Raw genomic sequence first — 19111 nt, forward strand, 5'->3', positions numbered from 1 at the left:
ACAGAACTTAAAATAAAATTCCATCTTTGCTGAAATTGCCTAAAACCAAAACCTGAATATGAAAATTGTAAATAATTAAAGTGTATAATCATTAACCAGAAACTTTAATTATCTCTCACAAGACTTTAAGTTTTCAAAGCAAAAACTTGCAAACAGGAAGGATGTCTAAACACATTCCCTGTCCTCTGAGAGTTTAGACATTGATACTCAGAACATAATCTAATGCTAAATGAAGGGAGCCATGACTATCCCTTTTGAAAACTGCGACTCGTTTGCTACGGCAAAAAAATGACCCCTCTGTATGTGAAATCATTTCCTTTTTGAAATGAAGCTGTCGCAGCAGTTCTAGTGCCGCTCTGCCTTCCTCTCTACACTCCATTATAAGACGGCAATCTCAGGTCAAGGCAATCAGTCTGCTTTAACAAAGAGAGCTGCTGCTGTTCTTAAAGGACGAGACACAGTGACTGTAATCACAGCTCCGCCTCAGGAAATGACAGCGCCACTCCTTTAACCAGACTAGTTAAGAGAGGACGCTTTAAGAGTTCAGGTTTATTCATAACTGAAAGGTGGAAATCAGACTATTATTGACTAAGAGTCTTAGTCTGCTTGTTCTACAGCGTACACTGCACACACTCACACCACAAGCAGTCTTATCTAGTTACTTATTAAAAACATACATTTTCAAAAATGAACATAACTGCTTCAAAATTCACATTTTCACTATGGGTGCATGTAATTTACGTTGTAGAACAAAATATTAAAGTATAGTCAAGTTAGGTTTACCACAGGCTTTATTTTACTCATAAATTGAAAAAGCCCATTGTAAAACCCCATAGAACCAGTGGCGAATTAGTCTTCTGGGTTCTGACGTCATACCTGCAGCCACTATTTCACGCAACGTACACACACATAAAAAAAAAGAAAAAAAGTGTGATATATCACTGACATTAGTTTCTAGAACTGACACTACGCAGAAATGACCACTTCTGTTAAACAGCCAACCAGCACAGTTCTGTTCGATTCAATTATTAAATTACATTGCTGATGTTGCTAATCAAAAAATGGCCAATTACAGTAATTGGCCTGGTCGATATCAGTCACCAATATCAATATGTTTGTAGCAAGCCTAATACTATTGATGATTTTTGTAGAAAGCATTATTGATTCTTTTTTTTTTTTTTTTTTAACAAAGCAAAGGATTATTTATTGGTTTTCTCTTGCAAAGCTGTAAATAAAAACAATTCATAATAAAATGTGATTTTCATCAAAATTACATTAAAAAAAGGCAGAGGTTATTTATACTAAGTGCAAAAAAAAAAAAAAAAGGTGGCAGATACTGTTTGCACCAAATATAAATAGCATCTTGTTTAGTCTCGGTGCAAATAGTGACAGATGCTGTTCATACAAAAGTGTGATATTTGTACAAAGCACCAAATATGCGCAAGTGAAAATATTTGCACAGCCTGTTAGCCTTAATAAACAGCCTTAAATCTTCATTAGTGCAGCGTATTACAAAAGACTTCATATGTAAAGCAGAGGACTACTGAAATTCACTGAAATGACAATGGGCAATTATTATGCAATCAGCAAGCCTGGACATTTGCGCCACTTCAGCTGAGCGGGTTCATTCACCCGCGCATAGTTAAATCAAGACCATCGTCTCATAACTTGGGATGAACAGGGATAGAGGCTTTCTGGTGTGTTTCCTTCAGCCAGGAGATGAGGATTTTATTGAGCTCTGCAGGCCTGAAGAGAGAAAAGTGAAGAGATTTGACTAATCTGATCATGTGATAGAACCAGAAATGACTATGGCATTAAAATAATTAGTGATCTTTCTATTACTATGGCTCATGCTAAGGCTTAAATCATTAACCCTAGAAAGCCTACTGTGTTATATTTGTTACATAAATATCTAAGGCCTTTGAATGATCAACATAATCCAAACTTTGATAAACCAAACTGTGAATAACCAATGCCATAGTGACAGATGCTGCTCACACAATATGTATGATGTTTGTAGAAAAGGTGAAATATGCATACTCAGTCTACTACATGCTTTATATTATGTTGTCTGATTTTTTAGCAAGTAAAAGGACCTTTTGGTAAAACGTGTAAAAACGTCCACCTTCAGCTCATGGTTCACACGTTTTTTGTTTTTTTGCTGTGAAATTTTACTATTTTTTATTAAGTAAACAGAAGAACTCTTTTTGTATTGCTAGTAATATTTCAAGGCAAACTATTACTGGACTAAAGCAACTTACATTTACTTGATTATCAAATCATTATTCAGAAAAATCATTTTAAAAATGTATCAGATATATCAGGCTTTTGAGGAAGGTTTATTTGTTCATCTCTCAATCATCATTATATTGTATTGCATTATATGTTTTAAAACTATAGCATTGATCATAAAACTACGCATTTAAATATAATCTTACTATGACATTATTAGGAGATAAACTGCCCTCCAAAAGTTTGGAAACACCCCTGGCAAAGTGTGGTTTCAGCATAAATCCTTATCATTTTTTGGTGCAAATACATTAAAGTAACTTGACATTATCATTGAAGACCAGCAATAATAATTTTCATTTTGATTACATAATAATGGCAATATATGTCAAAGTCAGACATGCCCCTTTGCCAGCTGTGATGCCTGGTTACTGGTTTAAACTTGGCCAAGGTTTGTAAAAGAGTTTTGGGTCAGCACACCTTAATAGCTTCAACAATTGATTGTCAATTAAGTTTAGAATACAATGAACCAATTAGAACCCAGTTTAGGTCAGATAGCTGCTAATGGTGGATATTTTGATGAATCGAAAATTTAAGTTTTTTTCTATGTATAAACGGTTTATTTAATAAAATATGTTTTCGTATTTTGTGTTGTCCCTTATCAGTGCAAAATTATCACAAATTAAAAAGGATTCATGCCATAACATTGTCCAAGAACCCCACTTTTCTAGGGCGTTTCCAAACTTTTGGAGGGCAGTGTATATGACAGATGATATTTTTATGCATGTATATGTAGTCTGTTATGCTGTTATAAAGACCTCATTGATTTACATTACATCCTATCAGAAGTTCATTTTACTTTTTGGCCATATAAATATCAGCATCTGCACTAAATTGCATATTTTTGCTCAGTTTGGGCCTCTGAAAATAAAACAATGTTTTTTACACAACTATGAGCTCCATATTGTTTTATATCATATTATATTGGCAATTAAAGCCTGATGTATCAACAAAAAACATATATGCAAAGTTTTTTGTGTCTAAAGGTTCAATTAACTTTTCAATTTAATTTTTTTATGTTTTATTTTTTATTTTTCTGACTATCTTTTTATATGTCAGGCTTTACCGGGTTAGCGCACACTGAACATTAATATTTACTTTTAGTGTTTTTTAAAAAAAAGCTAACACTTTTATTTAAATCTCAACACATTTATGAAACCTCAGTGAGCACATTTCTGATCTTATAGTAAAAGACAGTAACCACACACCAGCTCCACAAGAGAAAACCCCCACTCTGACCCGGTGTGTAAGTTCAGAGACACATAAAAATCTTCTTCACTTAATACGGGTGTCATTGTCTTATAGGGTCACGGGGTCAAATCACATGTCCTGTTTTGAAAATGAAGCAAGGCGTTTTCTTACAGCTTCAGAACGTCAGTGTTCATCAATTGATTGCTGAAGTTCGGTGGAGGGTGGAGAGGTTGATGGAGGTGGACGGGTCAAGAGATGTTAAAATAATTTACGGCTGTAGGGGTCGACTTACGGAGCCCTCGGGTCAGTGTGGAGAGGACGGTTAAATCACGCTCTGCTCTGATAGTAGGAAGGGTAATTAGATGCACATTACCAACCACAACATTACCATTATGTTTGAGAAGACAGATTCACACAGCAAAAATAATTTTGTAGCACTTTGTTTTACAGTCCTGCTCCGCATGTACATACTATATGTACGTATTATAGCACTTACAACAACTGGGTTATAACCAGGGGTTAAATTGGGATTTGTTATGGGGGAGCTTATATTTCCAGTACAAATATCTAAACATTCTTAAATCAACAACTACAAAAAATGTTATCAAAATTAAGTGAGCTTACAAACAAAGAACAAAACCTATAAGAAACGTAAGAGAAATAAACCTTTTAAATTAATTTTTCTAAGAATTTTTCTTCCTGTTTTAAGCATAAACTTATTATTGATACTTTTTTTTCAGAAAACAAGACTTCATATCTTATGTGATTTTACTTCTATGTTATCTTGATTTAATAATGTTTAGATATTTGCAAGGGAAACAACAAAAATACTTTTGTATCAGTTTTTGCAATGCGATGACACTCTAGGGATTGTGGTGGCAAGTTTTTCCAAGTCAAGTATATGTGACTAAAATTGTTTTTGCGAAAAACAGAAGACACGCATATACAAACCAACAAAATCTGATAGATCTATCTGAAACAGCCTGGTTTAACTGAATAAAGCTTTTACACACACCATGACTTGAATGGAAAGAGCAGTTGGTGGTGTTAGATACGCATCAGTTGGGTTTGGTTTCCATTTTTGACGTATATATCTGACAACAACGTCCAACAGTGCCAGCCATTTTTCACACTTTAAAAGGCATGCAAGTTACATTTCACACTTCGACCATCACATGGCTCATTTTTAGAAAAGCAGTTTCACAATAAACGAGTTAATGGAAAAGCATTGGAAACAGGTCAGCTATTTAAAAACTTAACATTAAAATTCCTCTACTGACGCCCCTTACTGTAAAAGCCTATAATATGCAGCAGTTTCTTTCTGTTGATTATGGTGTGAAATGAGACCTGGAATGGGTTTGTGAGATTCATCCTACATTATTAGATGGGAGTTCTAGTGGTTTTGGGTTTGTACCTTTAATGATGAACGTTTTTCTCTATGTGGTCATTCAACCTTGGAGTGAGCTGGATGTGTCCATCAGTGTCACGTTACTGTGCTTTACGTGATTGGTTGGTTGACCGAGATGATGGTGTTGTACAATTTAAACCTGGCCTGACCCTTTTCAATGATGGAAAACCTGTATTCGATCTATCCTTCATTTAAAACCAAATGTCTACACCAGTCCTGATGGTAAACACTCTCCTCTGTAAGAAACACTGAATGGTAAAGTGTAAAGTGTGCTACCCGGTGATTGACTCCTTTCATTTTAGTAGTCTAACATGCTCAGGGCTGGTGTAACGCCAAACAAAAGAAGCTCTAAAAGGCTTAAAAATGACAATGAATAATAGTCTGCCAGAAAATAATAGTCTTTTGACACAAGCATCCTGAACATGTTGCTGATGTACATTTCCAGAATTTTAACATGACAAAAACATGTCTTGGTCATATTTCATCCACAAAAAAAGGATAGATTTTTTAATTTACAAATACTAATATATATATATATATATATATATATATTTTTTTTATATATATATATATATATATATGTTTTATTTTAATATATAATAAAATATTAATATATTAAAAATGTAATATATAAAAATGAATTGGTTACACTTTATTTTAAGGTGTCATTTTTACAGTGAAATTATATATTTAAGTACTGAGTAATATTAATTAATAACTTGTACTTACTATAGGTTTAGGGTAGGATTAGGGTTTGGTTGAGGGTTATTTGCATGTAATTATGCATAATTAATTTTACAGTGTCCTTGTTAAATATGTAACATATGTAACAAGGACACTGTAAAATAAAGTGTTACCAATTAATTATACAATGTGATGATAAATTAACGTTATTAAATTGCAAATTAATCACACATCAAATTTGGCTGAGAAATTACCCCCAAAAGATAACATTACAAAAAGTAGCTTGAGAAAGAAATATTATATTTGACTCAGCATAGATTTTTTTACACATAACATTTGCCGTGGAGGCCATAAGGGTGAGTAAATGACAGAATTTTCATTTTTGGGTGAACTACACCTTTATTGGGGTTTTTATTTATATTTAATATAAAACTGTTTTGTTTTGTTTTTTTAATATGAAATAATGCTCTAAATAAAAAAGTAATTTAGTCATACATTAATTTGATTCATTTAAACAGTTGAATGCTTTATGAATAGGCCACTGAATCATTGGTTCACCTGATTTGTTCAAAACTAGAATTCATTCATTCATTCAAAAAAAAAAAAAAAAAAAAACGCTGTGTTGCTCGGAGACACACAATCTTTCTGGTAACAAAAACACAATATTGTGTCTAAAACATAACACAATATTAACATATTATTGAACTGTTGTATAAAAATCAGTATCGCATTTCCACTTGTGCTAATCGGAAAAAAAAACAGCACTCGTGTGATATTGCACTCATTGCTAGGTGTGATATTGCTTAAAGGCACAATATGTAAGATTTTTGGACTAAAATATCCAAAAGCCACTAGAACAGTGTTATATATTTTGTTGACTTATGTACTTACATTATCCCAAATGTTTTCAACAATGTTTAAATCTAGAGAAATCAGCTATTTTAACCAGTGTAACGGTTGCGTCACCTATCAGTTATCCGCGTTACCCTTGATCTCTGTAGAAACCATGGAAACACTACCTCAGAGACAGTGCTGTTGTGTCAGGTTGGCTAACATAGCATAATCAGCACAAGTCATCCAGCTTTTATGTATATTTTATTCTAATATCGATCTAGCTTAATGCAGTGTGCAACAAGTGTCTCATAGCAGTCACTGAGTGAACGCACAGAGTAACGTTATAACTTAGCATTCGACACACTCAAACGTATTATTAGTATGATTGTTTTGACCAAGTAAAACAGTGCTGTGTTACAACAAGAAATGATGTGGACAAGAAGGATGAACATTTCAGAAAATGTAAGATTCAAACATGCATCACCCATGTGAGCCAGCTAACCTAATCTGACATTGTATTAACCTATTACATTCTATTAATCATTACACAAGTGAGAACTAAAGTACTAAAGGTCAGACAGTCAATTTTTTTTCTCTCTCTCCAATTTACTGGAAACCAAGTATTCCTGATCCCTTGCTGACATTTAAGCAGCATGTAATTTTAGAGCCGTCCATGCATGTAGCTTGTGGCTATATGACTGTTTGATTATTTAATATCAATACATCTCTAATAAGTCATTTTTGTTATGCACTACATTTTCATGTCTCCATCATATTTAATCCCTTCGTATGGTGGATAAAATAAAGTCAATTTAAAAAGATGCAAATCACAGTTAAGTAATCATAAGAGTGAATATTTAATCATTGCACTACTTTGGTTTAAGCGGTGCTACGTTTAAAATAAACTTCTAAAAACCTGCATTTTACTAAGATATTCCAAATGTTTTTTTTCTTTCTTTCATCAAATAAAAGAAAACATATTCTTGGGAATATTGTTTTAACCGGCAATCAATGGAGTTCTCAATATCACTTTCCATCCTGTTAGTCTTTTGTAAAATCTCTTTAACTAATAAAAGACAGTTCTTCAATGACAGGAATGACTTCCTCTAGGAAGTTACATTTTTTTTGTGGGAAAACAGAGGCACAAACATTTCTAGAAGTTTACAGTGACCCTTACCTCTCCATCTGAGTCCAGTGTCCACACTCCTCAATGTGGCCTCTGGCGAGGTTGGGGACCTTCAGAGAGAAAACATACAAGACACCAGATTAGCTGAATGACATCAAACATGAATGACATCACACATGAATGACATCACACATGAATGACATCGCACATGCAATCTCATACTGCGTTTATGCAAAATGTCTGAATTACCACAATTCATGTCTTTGTCTAGTAATTCTACACTTGCCTTAGATGCTAATAATTTGTGAGTCTGCAGACATCAACACCTCAGTGTAAAAAAATCTCCAAGCTGTGATTATGGTAATTTCTACATGATGTGAACGCAGAATTAACATAATGAAAGAATAACAAAAGCCGTCTCACCAGCTTCTCCATGCCTGTGGCAAAGACTGGCAGAAGAACAGGGTCCTTTCCTGCAGTCACCATTAATGCTGGCATCATGATCTGTGATGGCAAAAGCATTTTAAATGACGTACCTTCTACTAACCAAATCAGATTTGACAGTCTTAAGAAACTGAATGAAAGACAATGCACCAATTTCACAAATAAATACATTTTAGATATATATGCTTAAGTAATATCACAACTTCATAAGAATTTCTTAAGATATATCAAGTTTCACTGAATGAAACAACATTTAAAGCTGCTGTAGGTAACTTTTGTAAAAAATTTTTTTTACATATTTGTTAAACCTGTCATTATGTCCTGACAGTAGAATATGAGACAGATAATCTGTGAAAAAATCAAGCTCCTCTGGCTCCTCCCAGTGGTCCTATTGCCATTTGCAGAAATACACCGCTCCCGGTAAGATACAACCAATCAGAGCCAGGAGGAGTGTCTTAGCAGTGTCAATCAATCAAGCTCGCGTGCGCGCTGATCTCACCCCTCCTATGCACAGCGCCAGCGCATACAGGCTTCAAGATTACCGGTGTGCCGCAGCTTTGCTTATGGCAGAAAAACAATCCAAACTGCCAATTCCTCGAGTGGCATCTGCTCATAAAATAAAGACGGGTAAACGGAAAAAGACAGATGACGATGATAAAAAAGCCAAAAAGAAAGAATTAGATAGAGCCCGAAATAAAACGAGGGTAAATATCGGAGTGGCTTTTCCGAGGTGGAGGGAGCTATCCCTGCTTGATTTGTTTAATTTTTTAAGAACTACACAACTAAGATCATTTCAAAACAGGACTGACAAATTATGTATGGCATGGTTTCTTGTAGATTTCAGGGTGGTCCTTTGCATATAACATCGTTTTATTTCGCCATAAGCAAAGCTGCGGCACACCGGTAATCTTGAAGCCTGTATGCGCTGGCGCTGTGCATGAGAGGGGTGTGATCAGCGCGCACGCGAGCTTGATTGATTGACACTGCTAAGACACTCCTCCTGGCTCTGATTGGTTGTTTCTTACCGGGAGCGGTGTATTTCTGCAAATGGCAATAGGACCACTCGGAGGAGCTAGAGGAGCTTGATTTTTTCACAGATTATCTGTCTCACATTCTACTGTCAGGACATAATGTCAGGTTTAACAAATATGTAAAAAAATATTTTTTTACAAGTTACCTACAGCAGCTTTAACAGCATCAATCAATTTGCATTGGTGTTTTTAAAAAATGAAAAAGAAAAAAAAAAATTGAGGAAGAACCAGTTGTTGATTTCCCTCCCTAATAAAGACACATTTATGAGTGATGCAGCCAGAGTTAAAACACTTGAGCTCAAGTCATGGAGGAGCAGATGTTGGGGCAAAGGGAACAGACACCATCTGCTCCACTCAGACCACATGATTGCAGTAGATGTGCCGTGGATTTGCTGGAATAAGGGGCACTGAGGTGTTTCTGACAGTGATGGTGTCAGAGATCTGGTTTGCTGGCAGAGAGCTGGAGCACGATGAGGACACTTGCCTTGGCCCTTGGCCTGGAACTCATCCAATGCCAGTTCTTCTCCCCGTTACGGTACCAGTTCAGAGGACCCCTGGGACAAAACAAGAACCTCAGTGACAACATGTCATCCACCATGTGCATGAGCATGCATATATTATCAGTGCCTGAAATTTAAAGGTTTAGTTCACAGATAGAAATAAAAATTCTGTCTTTCCAAACCTATATGATTTCCTTTCTTCTTCTTAGTACTAAAAATATAAATAAATTAACCTCTTTTGTGGAAAAAGCTGAAATTCAACATCTGAAATCTCATCTGCACATATTTAGATTTGCTGTAACACATTCAGAAATACAAAAAAAAAAAAAAACTTCACATAGATAGATAGATAGATAGATAGATAGATAGATAAAATATGTTTAAATATTAACAAATTGTCATTGTCAAGATTTTGTAAACATTGTGTAGGCTGTCATACAAGGAATTTATGAAACACATGAAAAAAAAAAAACTGATTTTGTTGTAGTCAATGTATGCTTTTTCCTATGAGCTTTTTGTTTTTCTATGCATTTTTTGCATAGTATAATAAAACCTGTAGCTGTAGTTTGTAGTTTTTGCCAAATAATTTTGTCTGATAAATACCTTAACCAAGTTTTAGTGTTTTGTTTTTTCTTCATATTTAAAACATTTAAAAAATTAAAAAAAAAAAAAAAAAAAAGTCCTCTTATTTTGATGGTTTAATTGAATTTATAGAGTCATAACCCCAGATTATACTGGTAAACTGAAGAGAATCAGCTAGTTCACGAATAGAAATATCCAACAGCCTTAAGCAATATCCTTTATTGGACCATTGATATCAGTCATAACCACAACCCTCAACAATAACTGCCACTTAAAATCAGATGGAAATGATAGCTTGGTAAGGGTTGTTCCAGGACCAACATGTCCTACTTTAGTAAACAGAGCAGGGTAGTAACGGATTTCATGTAATCTGGATTACGTAATCAGATTCCAAAAATCAAGTACTTGTAATTAGAGTAAACTACTTTTTAAAATACTCATAATCAGACTACAATTTCTTTTTTATGGATTACATGATTACATATTATTTACACAATGGCAGTAAGTTGTTCACAGTTCATTGATTCTCCTAATTTTTCATTTTTTTAACATTTCTATTTTTTCATAATAAACCTGCTGCTTATATACAGGTCGTGATTCTTCAAGTTTTCAAATTGGTGGGTGTTTATAAATCATGCAATGAAAATGATCCCCTTCACCCGACCCCACCCCTAAACCATACCCACACTCTGACATGGGCAAATCAGGTTACGCTCTCAAAAATGCCCCTCTGTTTATGGCTTCGCCCACTGATTTTGGTAACTCCTATTACTGTCCTGCAGAGACCTGTACTTGGAAATCAGCAACAACAAGAAATGATGGAAAATGGAGGTGAACACAGCCTTGAACCACTGGATGTACAGACATCATTTCATTTTTAAAGAAAGAGATGGAAGTTCATGTTCAGTGTAAACTCTGCCTACCAAGGATTAATTTGCTGTCCACGGCATCGGACGTTTTTCATTGATACTGTCATATGCACTTCTAGTGTTTTTAGATGAAATATTTGATGTAGCTGTGATATTGCTGTGAATTTCATGTTTTTCAATATTTGTTTTCGTAATGTTGCTGCTTTCTAAATTTACTTAATTTTAAGTAAATATGTTTTAAAATCATAAGATGTGAATTTGTTTTCAGTGTTACTATCAGCAAACACTAACAGGTACAATAGTGTTAGTATTTTGAAGTATTAACTGTCCATACATTGCACTTTAAAAAGAATCTGTTGAGGCTCTTGTTGGTGAATAGAATATATTTTTTGGAATATATTTATCTGTCAAAATAGTACAAGATTATCTAATATATGTGACATCAAATAAGGGTTAGCACAAAAGTAATCTAAATGTAATCCAAAAGTAGTCAGATTACGTTACCAAAAATGTGTAATCTAAGAGATTATATTACTGATTACAAATTTTGTCATGTAATTTGTAATCAGTAACTGATTACAATTCATAAGTAATCTACCCAGTTCTGTTAGTAAATCATGTTGGCAAAAGAACACACACACAAAAATACCCATTTCGGAGCCTATTTTCTCAGTGTACCTGAAGCCGCTCTTGGTGTACTGCTGAACGTAGTACTGGAGAGCAGACTCGCTCAGAATAGCACTGCGGGGCGGATCATCGGGCGACCCCACAAACAATCCACCTGATAAACAAAGGAGCAGACAAGGAAAACACAACGATAAGGTCAGTGCATTCATGCAGGCTTGTGAGGTTCGGTGCACAGTTCTTCTCGAGTGCACCACGAATCAAACTTGTATTCATTTCTCAATACAAAAACATTAAACCAAATCAGAAGCAGTATTATTCAGACTGAATAACAGAAGTCATTTTAATTGCTGAAGCTAATGATGCTGCCAATCACTCTCCATTGTTCATCAACTAATACAAATTCCATATGTTAGTCACAATTTGATGTACTTTCTTACCTCTCTGGCAGACTCCAGCAGTGCTTAACTTTGGAAATGCATCCTGCAGAATTTAAAGAGAAGATATTGCAGGTGGATGCCTTTCAACCAGTATAACAAAAAGTGTTTATGAAAAACATTGCTTACCCTACCTTTAACGTTATTTTTAGTTTTTATCTAAAACGTTACCCCGTTCAGATGGTAATACACAAATTTGGACATGTGCAAATTCAAGCATTCCAGGCAACAGGCCTAAACAGCTCGCCCTTAACTTATTTCTTACTTTTCGCATCAGTCACACACACTCAAGCTCTGAGGACCTCCCGTTCTTGGCTTCATTTTGAGTGAAGCCCAAAGTATAGTTCACTTTTTACGCGTACACGAGGATCATCGTACAGTGCGCATGATGCCAATTTTGTCATCAGAAGAGTATGCACGAACTGTATGCGCACCGCCTGATTTTTGTAACTACGCGTACTTGTACGCACACGTCGCACATGCGCATTTAATTGTTTTTTTTTTCTGCAGTAATTAGTCCATCCACAAGGTGGCAACCATGTCCTGGGGGCGTCAATTTACAAGGTAGTCAAAGAATACTGCATAAACAGAACAGATCGGAACGCATGCAAGCTACAGCGACAATGGAAGCCTGTATAGACGAGAGCAGAGGTAAAAAAGTACCCTCATTTGTACAACTCTAGCATGAGTCTTACATGAGTTGTAACTCGTGACGAGAGATTGCTCAAAACTGCGCATGTGCTGAATGCCTGTGTATGCGTACGAGTCAAATGAAGTATACTTTCCAAGGCTGTGCGTTCGACACTAGCGTACGCATAAAAAAACGAAGTATACCAAGGGCTTCAATCTTGTGAATTCAGTTAATGAAGACTGGCTCTGACCAGATCATTTGATTCACTGAGTTATTGACTCGAGAACAGATGCAATCGATTCAATTCACGAATGAATCGTTCAGTGTGATTTTTTTAAGTTCAATAAGAATATTACAATAATACAATAAAAATCCTGTCCAACACTGGTTGCTATTGTTATTTTAGTATTATTTTTATACTATTATAGTATTTATTAATATTTTGAATTCAATATTGCAGCTTTATTTTAATTAACTATATTTTTAATAGTATTAGATTACAATAACACCACTGATTCTGGGTGTTTTTTAGCACATTACTATATGGTTTCTACGGTGTTTGCCCAAGTCTCTATGATATTCCGGTTTTTAAATATGACTCGGGTCCCTCCTTCACTGGAAGTGTACTGGATTTTTTCATACAGTCCTTCCTTTGCATTAAGAGACTAAGAGTCTTTTCTTTTTTAAATGCTACATGCACAATACATACAAGGACATGAATGATACCTTAAAATGTGCAGCTGGTTGAGGAAACCTGTGCTATTGCTTTTCTAAGTGATCAGACTTTCAATTGTCACATGGTGGACCATAATATGGGCAAAAAGAAAACTTGCATATATAGAGACCAAAATTTCACAAAGACTTAGCAACCAAAAAATAGTAATACTTGATGTTGCCAATGAAAATAAAAAATAAAAAGGCATTCACAATTTATGTTTAGTATAAAAAAGTGTCTCCTTGTTGGATAAAAGGCATTGATCATTGATATGTGAATGCATTTAGTCACTTTGTGTCTCCTCCTCCACAGTGATTTCCTCATTTTATGGGTGGGACGTGCAGCAGAAGGGTATTGTGTCTAGAGATCCCTGTCTGCCCTGACACTGCAGCCCACGCAGTCATTAAGATGCGGCGTGTGGCTACCTGCGCCTGAGTGATGGCCGGCCTGCCGTTTGTGATTCATTAGTCCAGGATCAGAGTCCCGGATGGGAGCCCTTTAAGTGGCCCTCATTATGATGCTGGGTCATTCAGCACCAACTGCACGACTCGACTCTTTGATCTCCATCAGCGCTGGCTTTTTGATGCCGGCGATAAGCAATGTAAATGTAAACGGATAACCGTGTCGATACAGATGAAGGATGAATTTTACTCATGCACAAGGTTCTTGTTTGCTAGTGTAACATGAACTATAATGGCTCTTTTTAACCACTTATTAAGATACTGGCAAGATTATGATTATAGGGAAATCTGGGACTTATCTTTATAAATACACACAGATGTCTAGAACATTATTTTTGAGCCAAGAACCCCTGATAAAAGGATCATTTCACAAACACACACACAGAAAAGAAATACTCAGACAATGCTATCATAAGGCTTACAGGAATATAGTGCATGTACCAAATCACTTTTATGGTGTTTTTTCCTGATCAGAGCTTAACACACATGATCACTATGAACTGTCTGCTTTGTATCAAACTCTAAAGAAACTAACTGAATTAATGTTAAATTAAACTCTGAAACTTACTATCTCAGTACTTGCATAGAACATAAGTTTGAAGGTTCGCTCAAGGTTTTTCTCCAATTCAGCCTCTGCAACACCCTAATACAAAAGAAAAGAATATTTATATGTACAAATAAATGTAAATGGTATAATTTTTCAGGAAGGTCCCTATAGTTAACATTAGTTAATGCATTAACTAACAATGAGCAATACATTTGTTACAGCTTAATGTTATACAGTGGGTACGGAAAGTATTCAGACCCCCTTAAATTTTTCACTCTTTGTTATATTGCAGCCATTTGCTAAAATCATTTAAGTTCTTTTTTTTCTCATTAATGTACACACAGCACCCCATATTGACAGAAAAACACAGAATGGTTGACATTTTTGCAGATTTATTAAAAAAGAAAAACTGAAATATCACATGGTTGTAAGTATTCAGACCCTTTGCTGTGACACTCATATATTTAACTCAGGTGCTGTCCATTTCTTCTGATCATCCTTGAGATGGTTTTACACCTTCATTTGAGTCCAGCTGTGTTTGATTATACTGATTGGACTTGATTAGGAAAGCCACACACCTGTCTATATGAGACCTTACAGCTCACAGTGCATGTCAGAGCAAATGAGAATCATGAGGTCAAAGCAACTGCCTGAAGAGCTCAGAGACAGAATTGTGGCAAGGCACAGATCTGGACAAGGTTACAAAAAAATTTCTGCTGCACTTAAGGTTCCTAAGAGTACAGTGGCCTCCATAATCCTTAAAGGTGGTAAAGAGGATGTTTTGTTTTATACATTTTTGCAATATTACCTTGAAACTGTCTTTACTAAGTGATAAAATACTATTTATTAGGTGCACTGAAAGGAATATTATTAATATACATCATCCGTGCACGAGGTAGGGCCTTAAAAACATCAGCCAATCGTTTACGTGATCATCGCGTAAACGATTGGCCCTCTGGCTTGTCAATCACTGCCATTGTGAGAGACGTGCGCGGATTGGCCCTCTGGCTTGTCAATCACTGCCATGACGTTCCTTGTGAGAGACGCGCGGCTGCGCGCTCTAGTAACTTTCAACACTACATGCGCCGCATGCAATGTTTTTGTCAGGAGACAGGAGTAACAACTGCAGATTATGAGGTGAGTCCGACATAATGAATCCACTAAGTGTGTGCGCGGCTTAACGATTGTAAGGCCGATTATGAATGTAAATTGATACTTATGACTGATCACGCTCAAATGCGTCCAGTCAGAGCCAGTTGCGTTTAGTCTGCGATTACAGTCGGTGTTCAAATTCCATGTGAAAGTATATAAATCTGCTTCAGGAGCAGGAAACTATCGCTGTATGTTGAGCATAGTCAGAATGTTTTAGCTAGTCGTAAAATGTGCATCATTTCAAGCGCTCATTTAAAAAACTCAGTCGACGAAAACATCCTCTGTACCACCTTTAAATGGAAGACGTTTGGGATGACCAGAACCCTTCCTAGAGCTGGCCGTCCGGCCAAACTGAGCTATCGGGGGAGAAGAGCCTTGGTGAGAGAGGTAAAGAAGAACCCAAAGATCACTGTGGCTGAGCTCCAGAGATGCAGTCGGGAGATGGGAGAAAGTTGTTGAAAGTCAACCATCACTGCAGCCCTCCACCAGTCGGGGCTTTATGGCAGAGTGGCCCGACGGAAGCCTCTCCTCAGTGCAAGACACATGAAAGCCTGCATGGAGTTTTTGCTAAAAAACACCTGAAGGACTCCAAGATGGTGAGGAATAAGATTCTCTGGTCTAATGAGACCAAGATAGAACTTTTTGGCCTTAATTCTAAGCGGTATGTGTGGAGAAAACCAGGCACTGCTCATCACCTGTCCAATACAGTCCCAACAGTGAAGCATGGTGGTGGCAGCATCATGCTGTGGGGGGGGGGGGATGGGGGGTTCAGCTGCAGGGACAGGACGAACTGGTTGCAATCGAGGGAAAGATGAATGCGGCCAAGTACAGGGATATCCTGGATGAAAACCTTCTCCAGAGTGCTCAGGACCTCAGACTGGGCCGAAGGTTTACCTTCCAACAAGACAATGACCCTAAGCACACAGCTAAAATAACGAAGGAGTGGCTTCACAACAACTCTGTGACCGTTCTTGAATGGCCCAGCCAGAGCCCTGACTTAAACCCAATTGAGCATCTCTGGAGAGACCTAAAAATGGCTGTCCACCAACGTTTACCATCCAACCTGACAGAACTGGAGAGGATCTGCAAGGAGGAATGGCAGAGTATCCCCAAATCCAGGTGTGAAAAACTTGTTGCATCTTTCCCAAAAAGACTCATGGCTGTATTAGATCAAAAGGGTGCTTCTACTAAATACTGAGTAGAAGGGTCTGAATACTTAGGACCATGTGATATTTCAGTTATTCTTTTTTAATAAATCTGCAAAAATGTCAACAATTCTGTGTTTTTCTGTCAATATGGGGTGCTGTGTGTACATTAATGAGGAAAAAAATGAACTTAAATGATTTTAGCAAATGGCTGCAATATAACAAAGAGTGAAATATTTAAGGGGGTCTGAATACTTTCCGTACCCACTGTATATTTACAACGATCAGGCATAACATTATGACCACCTTCCTAAGTAACATCCACTTAGATGGCAGAACCCAAGGTTTCCCAGCAGAACATTGCCCAAAGCATCACACTGCCTCCACTGGCTTCCCATAGTGCATCCTGGTGCCATGTCTTCCCCACGTGCATCAATGATCCTTGGCCACCCATGACCCTGTCGCCCTTTGATAGATACTGACCACTGCAGACCAGGATCACCCCATAAGAGCTGCAGTTTTGGAGATGCTCTGACCAAGTCGTCTAGCCATCACAATTTGGCCCTTGTCAAACTCGCTCAAATACATACGCTCGCCTATTTTTCCTGTTTCTAACACATCAACTTTGAGGACAAAATGTTCACTTGCTACCTAATATATCCCATTACTAACAGGTGCTGTGATGAAGAGATAATCAGTGTTACTTCACCTGTCAATGGTCATAATGTTATGCCTGATCAGTATATATTAGGTTGTTTGCACGTGATGTCATTAGGTTGTTTGCACGTGACGTGATACTGAAATGAATATGGACACCTGCTTACCTATTTGTTTGACTTGGTTAAATATTCACATTCTTCGTGGTATTGTTTGCAGGGAAGAGAAGATATTTGATCCTATTGTATGATCATTTGGTGTTTTCACTAAAGGTTTGGTAGAATTACGTTCACAATGTTGATCTGGTTACCGTGAGAACAGTGTCACGCGCTGCTGCTTCAGCCATCATATGGTAGAAAATGTCCAAATAAAAAAATATGTTCAACAAGCTGACATAAGTTGTTCCCATTTCCATCCATTTCTTTGTTGGAAGGGTGTAAATCTAACTGTAGTTTCAATGTTATCTTTGTAAAGAATCGGAGGGTCACATTAAGCGGACAGACACCCACACACTGTATATTTTTGTATTTATTTCGACAAATGACAACCAAAATCAAACCAATAGAAGCTTGCGAACAGGTCTGAAGTGGCTGCAAGTTGTACTCATTCAGCCCAGTGAGAGTCATACTCGCAAATGTAATGTTACTTATTAAACCAATACAAAATACAAAACTTTCAAAAACACTCTATTGAGTGGGTTTAATCAGTGACATTATTAGATTTGCTATACGGCGTCTTCCCGTCAACCTGCTTCCCTTAGTGTTTTTACACGTAGAAAAGACTATTTGTATACATTTTTTTCCCTGAACGATGATGTGCGTTCCTTATTGCAATTCTCGATTCAGCATAAATGACCTACAATGGTGATATTTTTCACAATCACGACAGAAAATCAAAATACTGCCGTTAACGTCACTAGAAGAAAGGCAGAGCGATATAAACAAACAAGTGAACATGGCGTAACCGCAGCTTCACATTCTCTATATCTACAGGTCCGTCTCGATGGCAGGAAAGTCTTTTAATTCAGTAGAAAAATCACTCCTCTTCATAACATAAGGATCACGTCCAACATATGTTGTGATTTTCTGTTTATACCTTTCTAAACCAGCACAGTATAGACTTTTCCCCATCTCTTCCAATTTTCACTTCTTGCCCTCCACCCGAACTTTGCGCGTCACCAGAACCACGTGATTGCAAACAACCTATTGCTTAGCATCAATGAACATCACATAAATAAATGATGATATTACTCACAGGCTTCTGAAAATATATCTGGTAATCAAAGATCGGCACTGCCTTGAGTTTCTCCATTGGATTTGTTTTTGGATCCACAGGAAAAAGGGGTGTGTTGAAGAGACGCCACGGCTCTGCATGTCAAAAGAATGTGATTAGCATGGGAAGGCAAAAGTGTGATTGTCTATTTATATATTCTTTAACTGTTTTTGTTAATGATTCTCTCCCTGAAATGTAATACCTCACTCTCTCAGGATGATACTGAGCCATGTTCCACACCAGAGAACCGCCCCAGTCGTGGCCCACCAGAGTGACCTGAGGGATGCCCTGAGGAGCAGAAAGACTAAATTATAAACTCTTCTATGTAATAATGATCAAACTGGGTGAATTTCAAGACATGGATAAATCATATTCCAGTTCAAAATCAAAATAAAACTATGAAATAATATATGCTATTGTGGCAAGCAGGGCCACAATAATGAACATCACCAGTCTTGAGTCCCACAGAGGAGCTCCAGAATGATAAAAGGAGGAGTGACGACAGTGAAGGA

General features: G+C 36.7%; 1 protein-coding gene across 1 annotated transcript in view; it reads right to left on the reverse strand.

The window, feature by feature from the left end:
• Positions 1-531: 531 nt before the first annotated feature.
• Positions 532-19111, reverse strand: part of ephx2 (epoxide hydrolase 2, cytoplasmic) — a 34862-nt gene continuing 16282 nt past the window's right edge. The window contains 10 exon segments of the mRNA XM_048190416.1: positions 532-1746; positions 7584-7642; positions 7956-8036; positions 9492-9561; positions 11637-11739; positions 12023-12065; positions 14395-14469; positions 18582-18677; positions 18679-18694; positions 18802-18887. Of these exon segments, the coding sequence (XP_048046373.1) occupies positions 1662-1746; positions 7584-7642; positions 7956-8036; positions 9492-9561; positions 11637-11739; positions 12023-12065; positions 14395-14469; positions 18582-18677; positions 18679-18694; positions 18802-18887 (714 nt within the window). The 3' untranslated portion in view covers positions 532-1661.

This window comes from Megalobrama amblycephala, linkage group LG5 (assembly GCF_018812025.1).
Source record: "Megalobrama amblycephala isolate DHTTF-2021 linkage group LG5, ASM1881202v1, whole genome shotgun sequence".
Classification (NCBI taxonomy): domain Eukaryota; kingdom Metazoa; phylum Chordata; class Actinopteri; order Cypriniformes; family Xenocyprididae; genus Megalobrama; species Megalobrama amblycephala.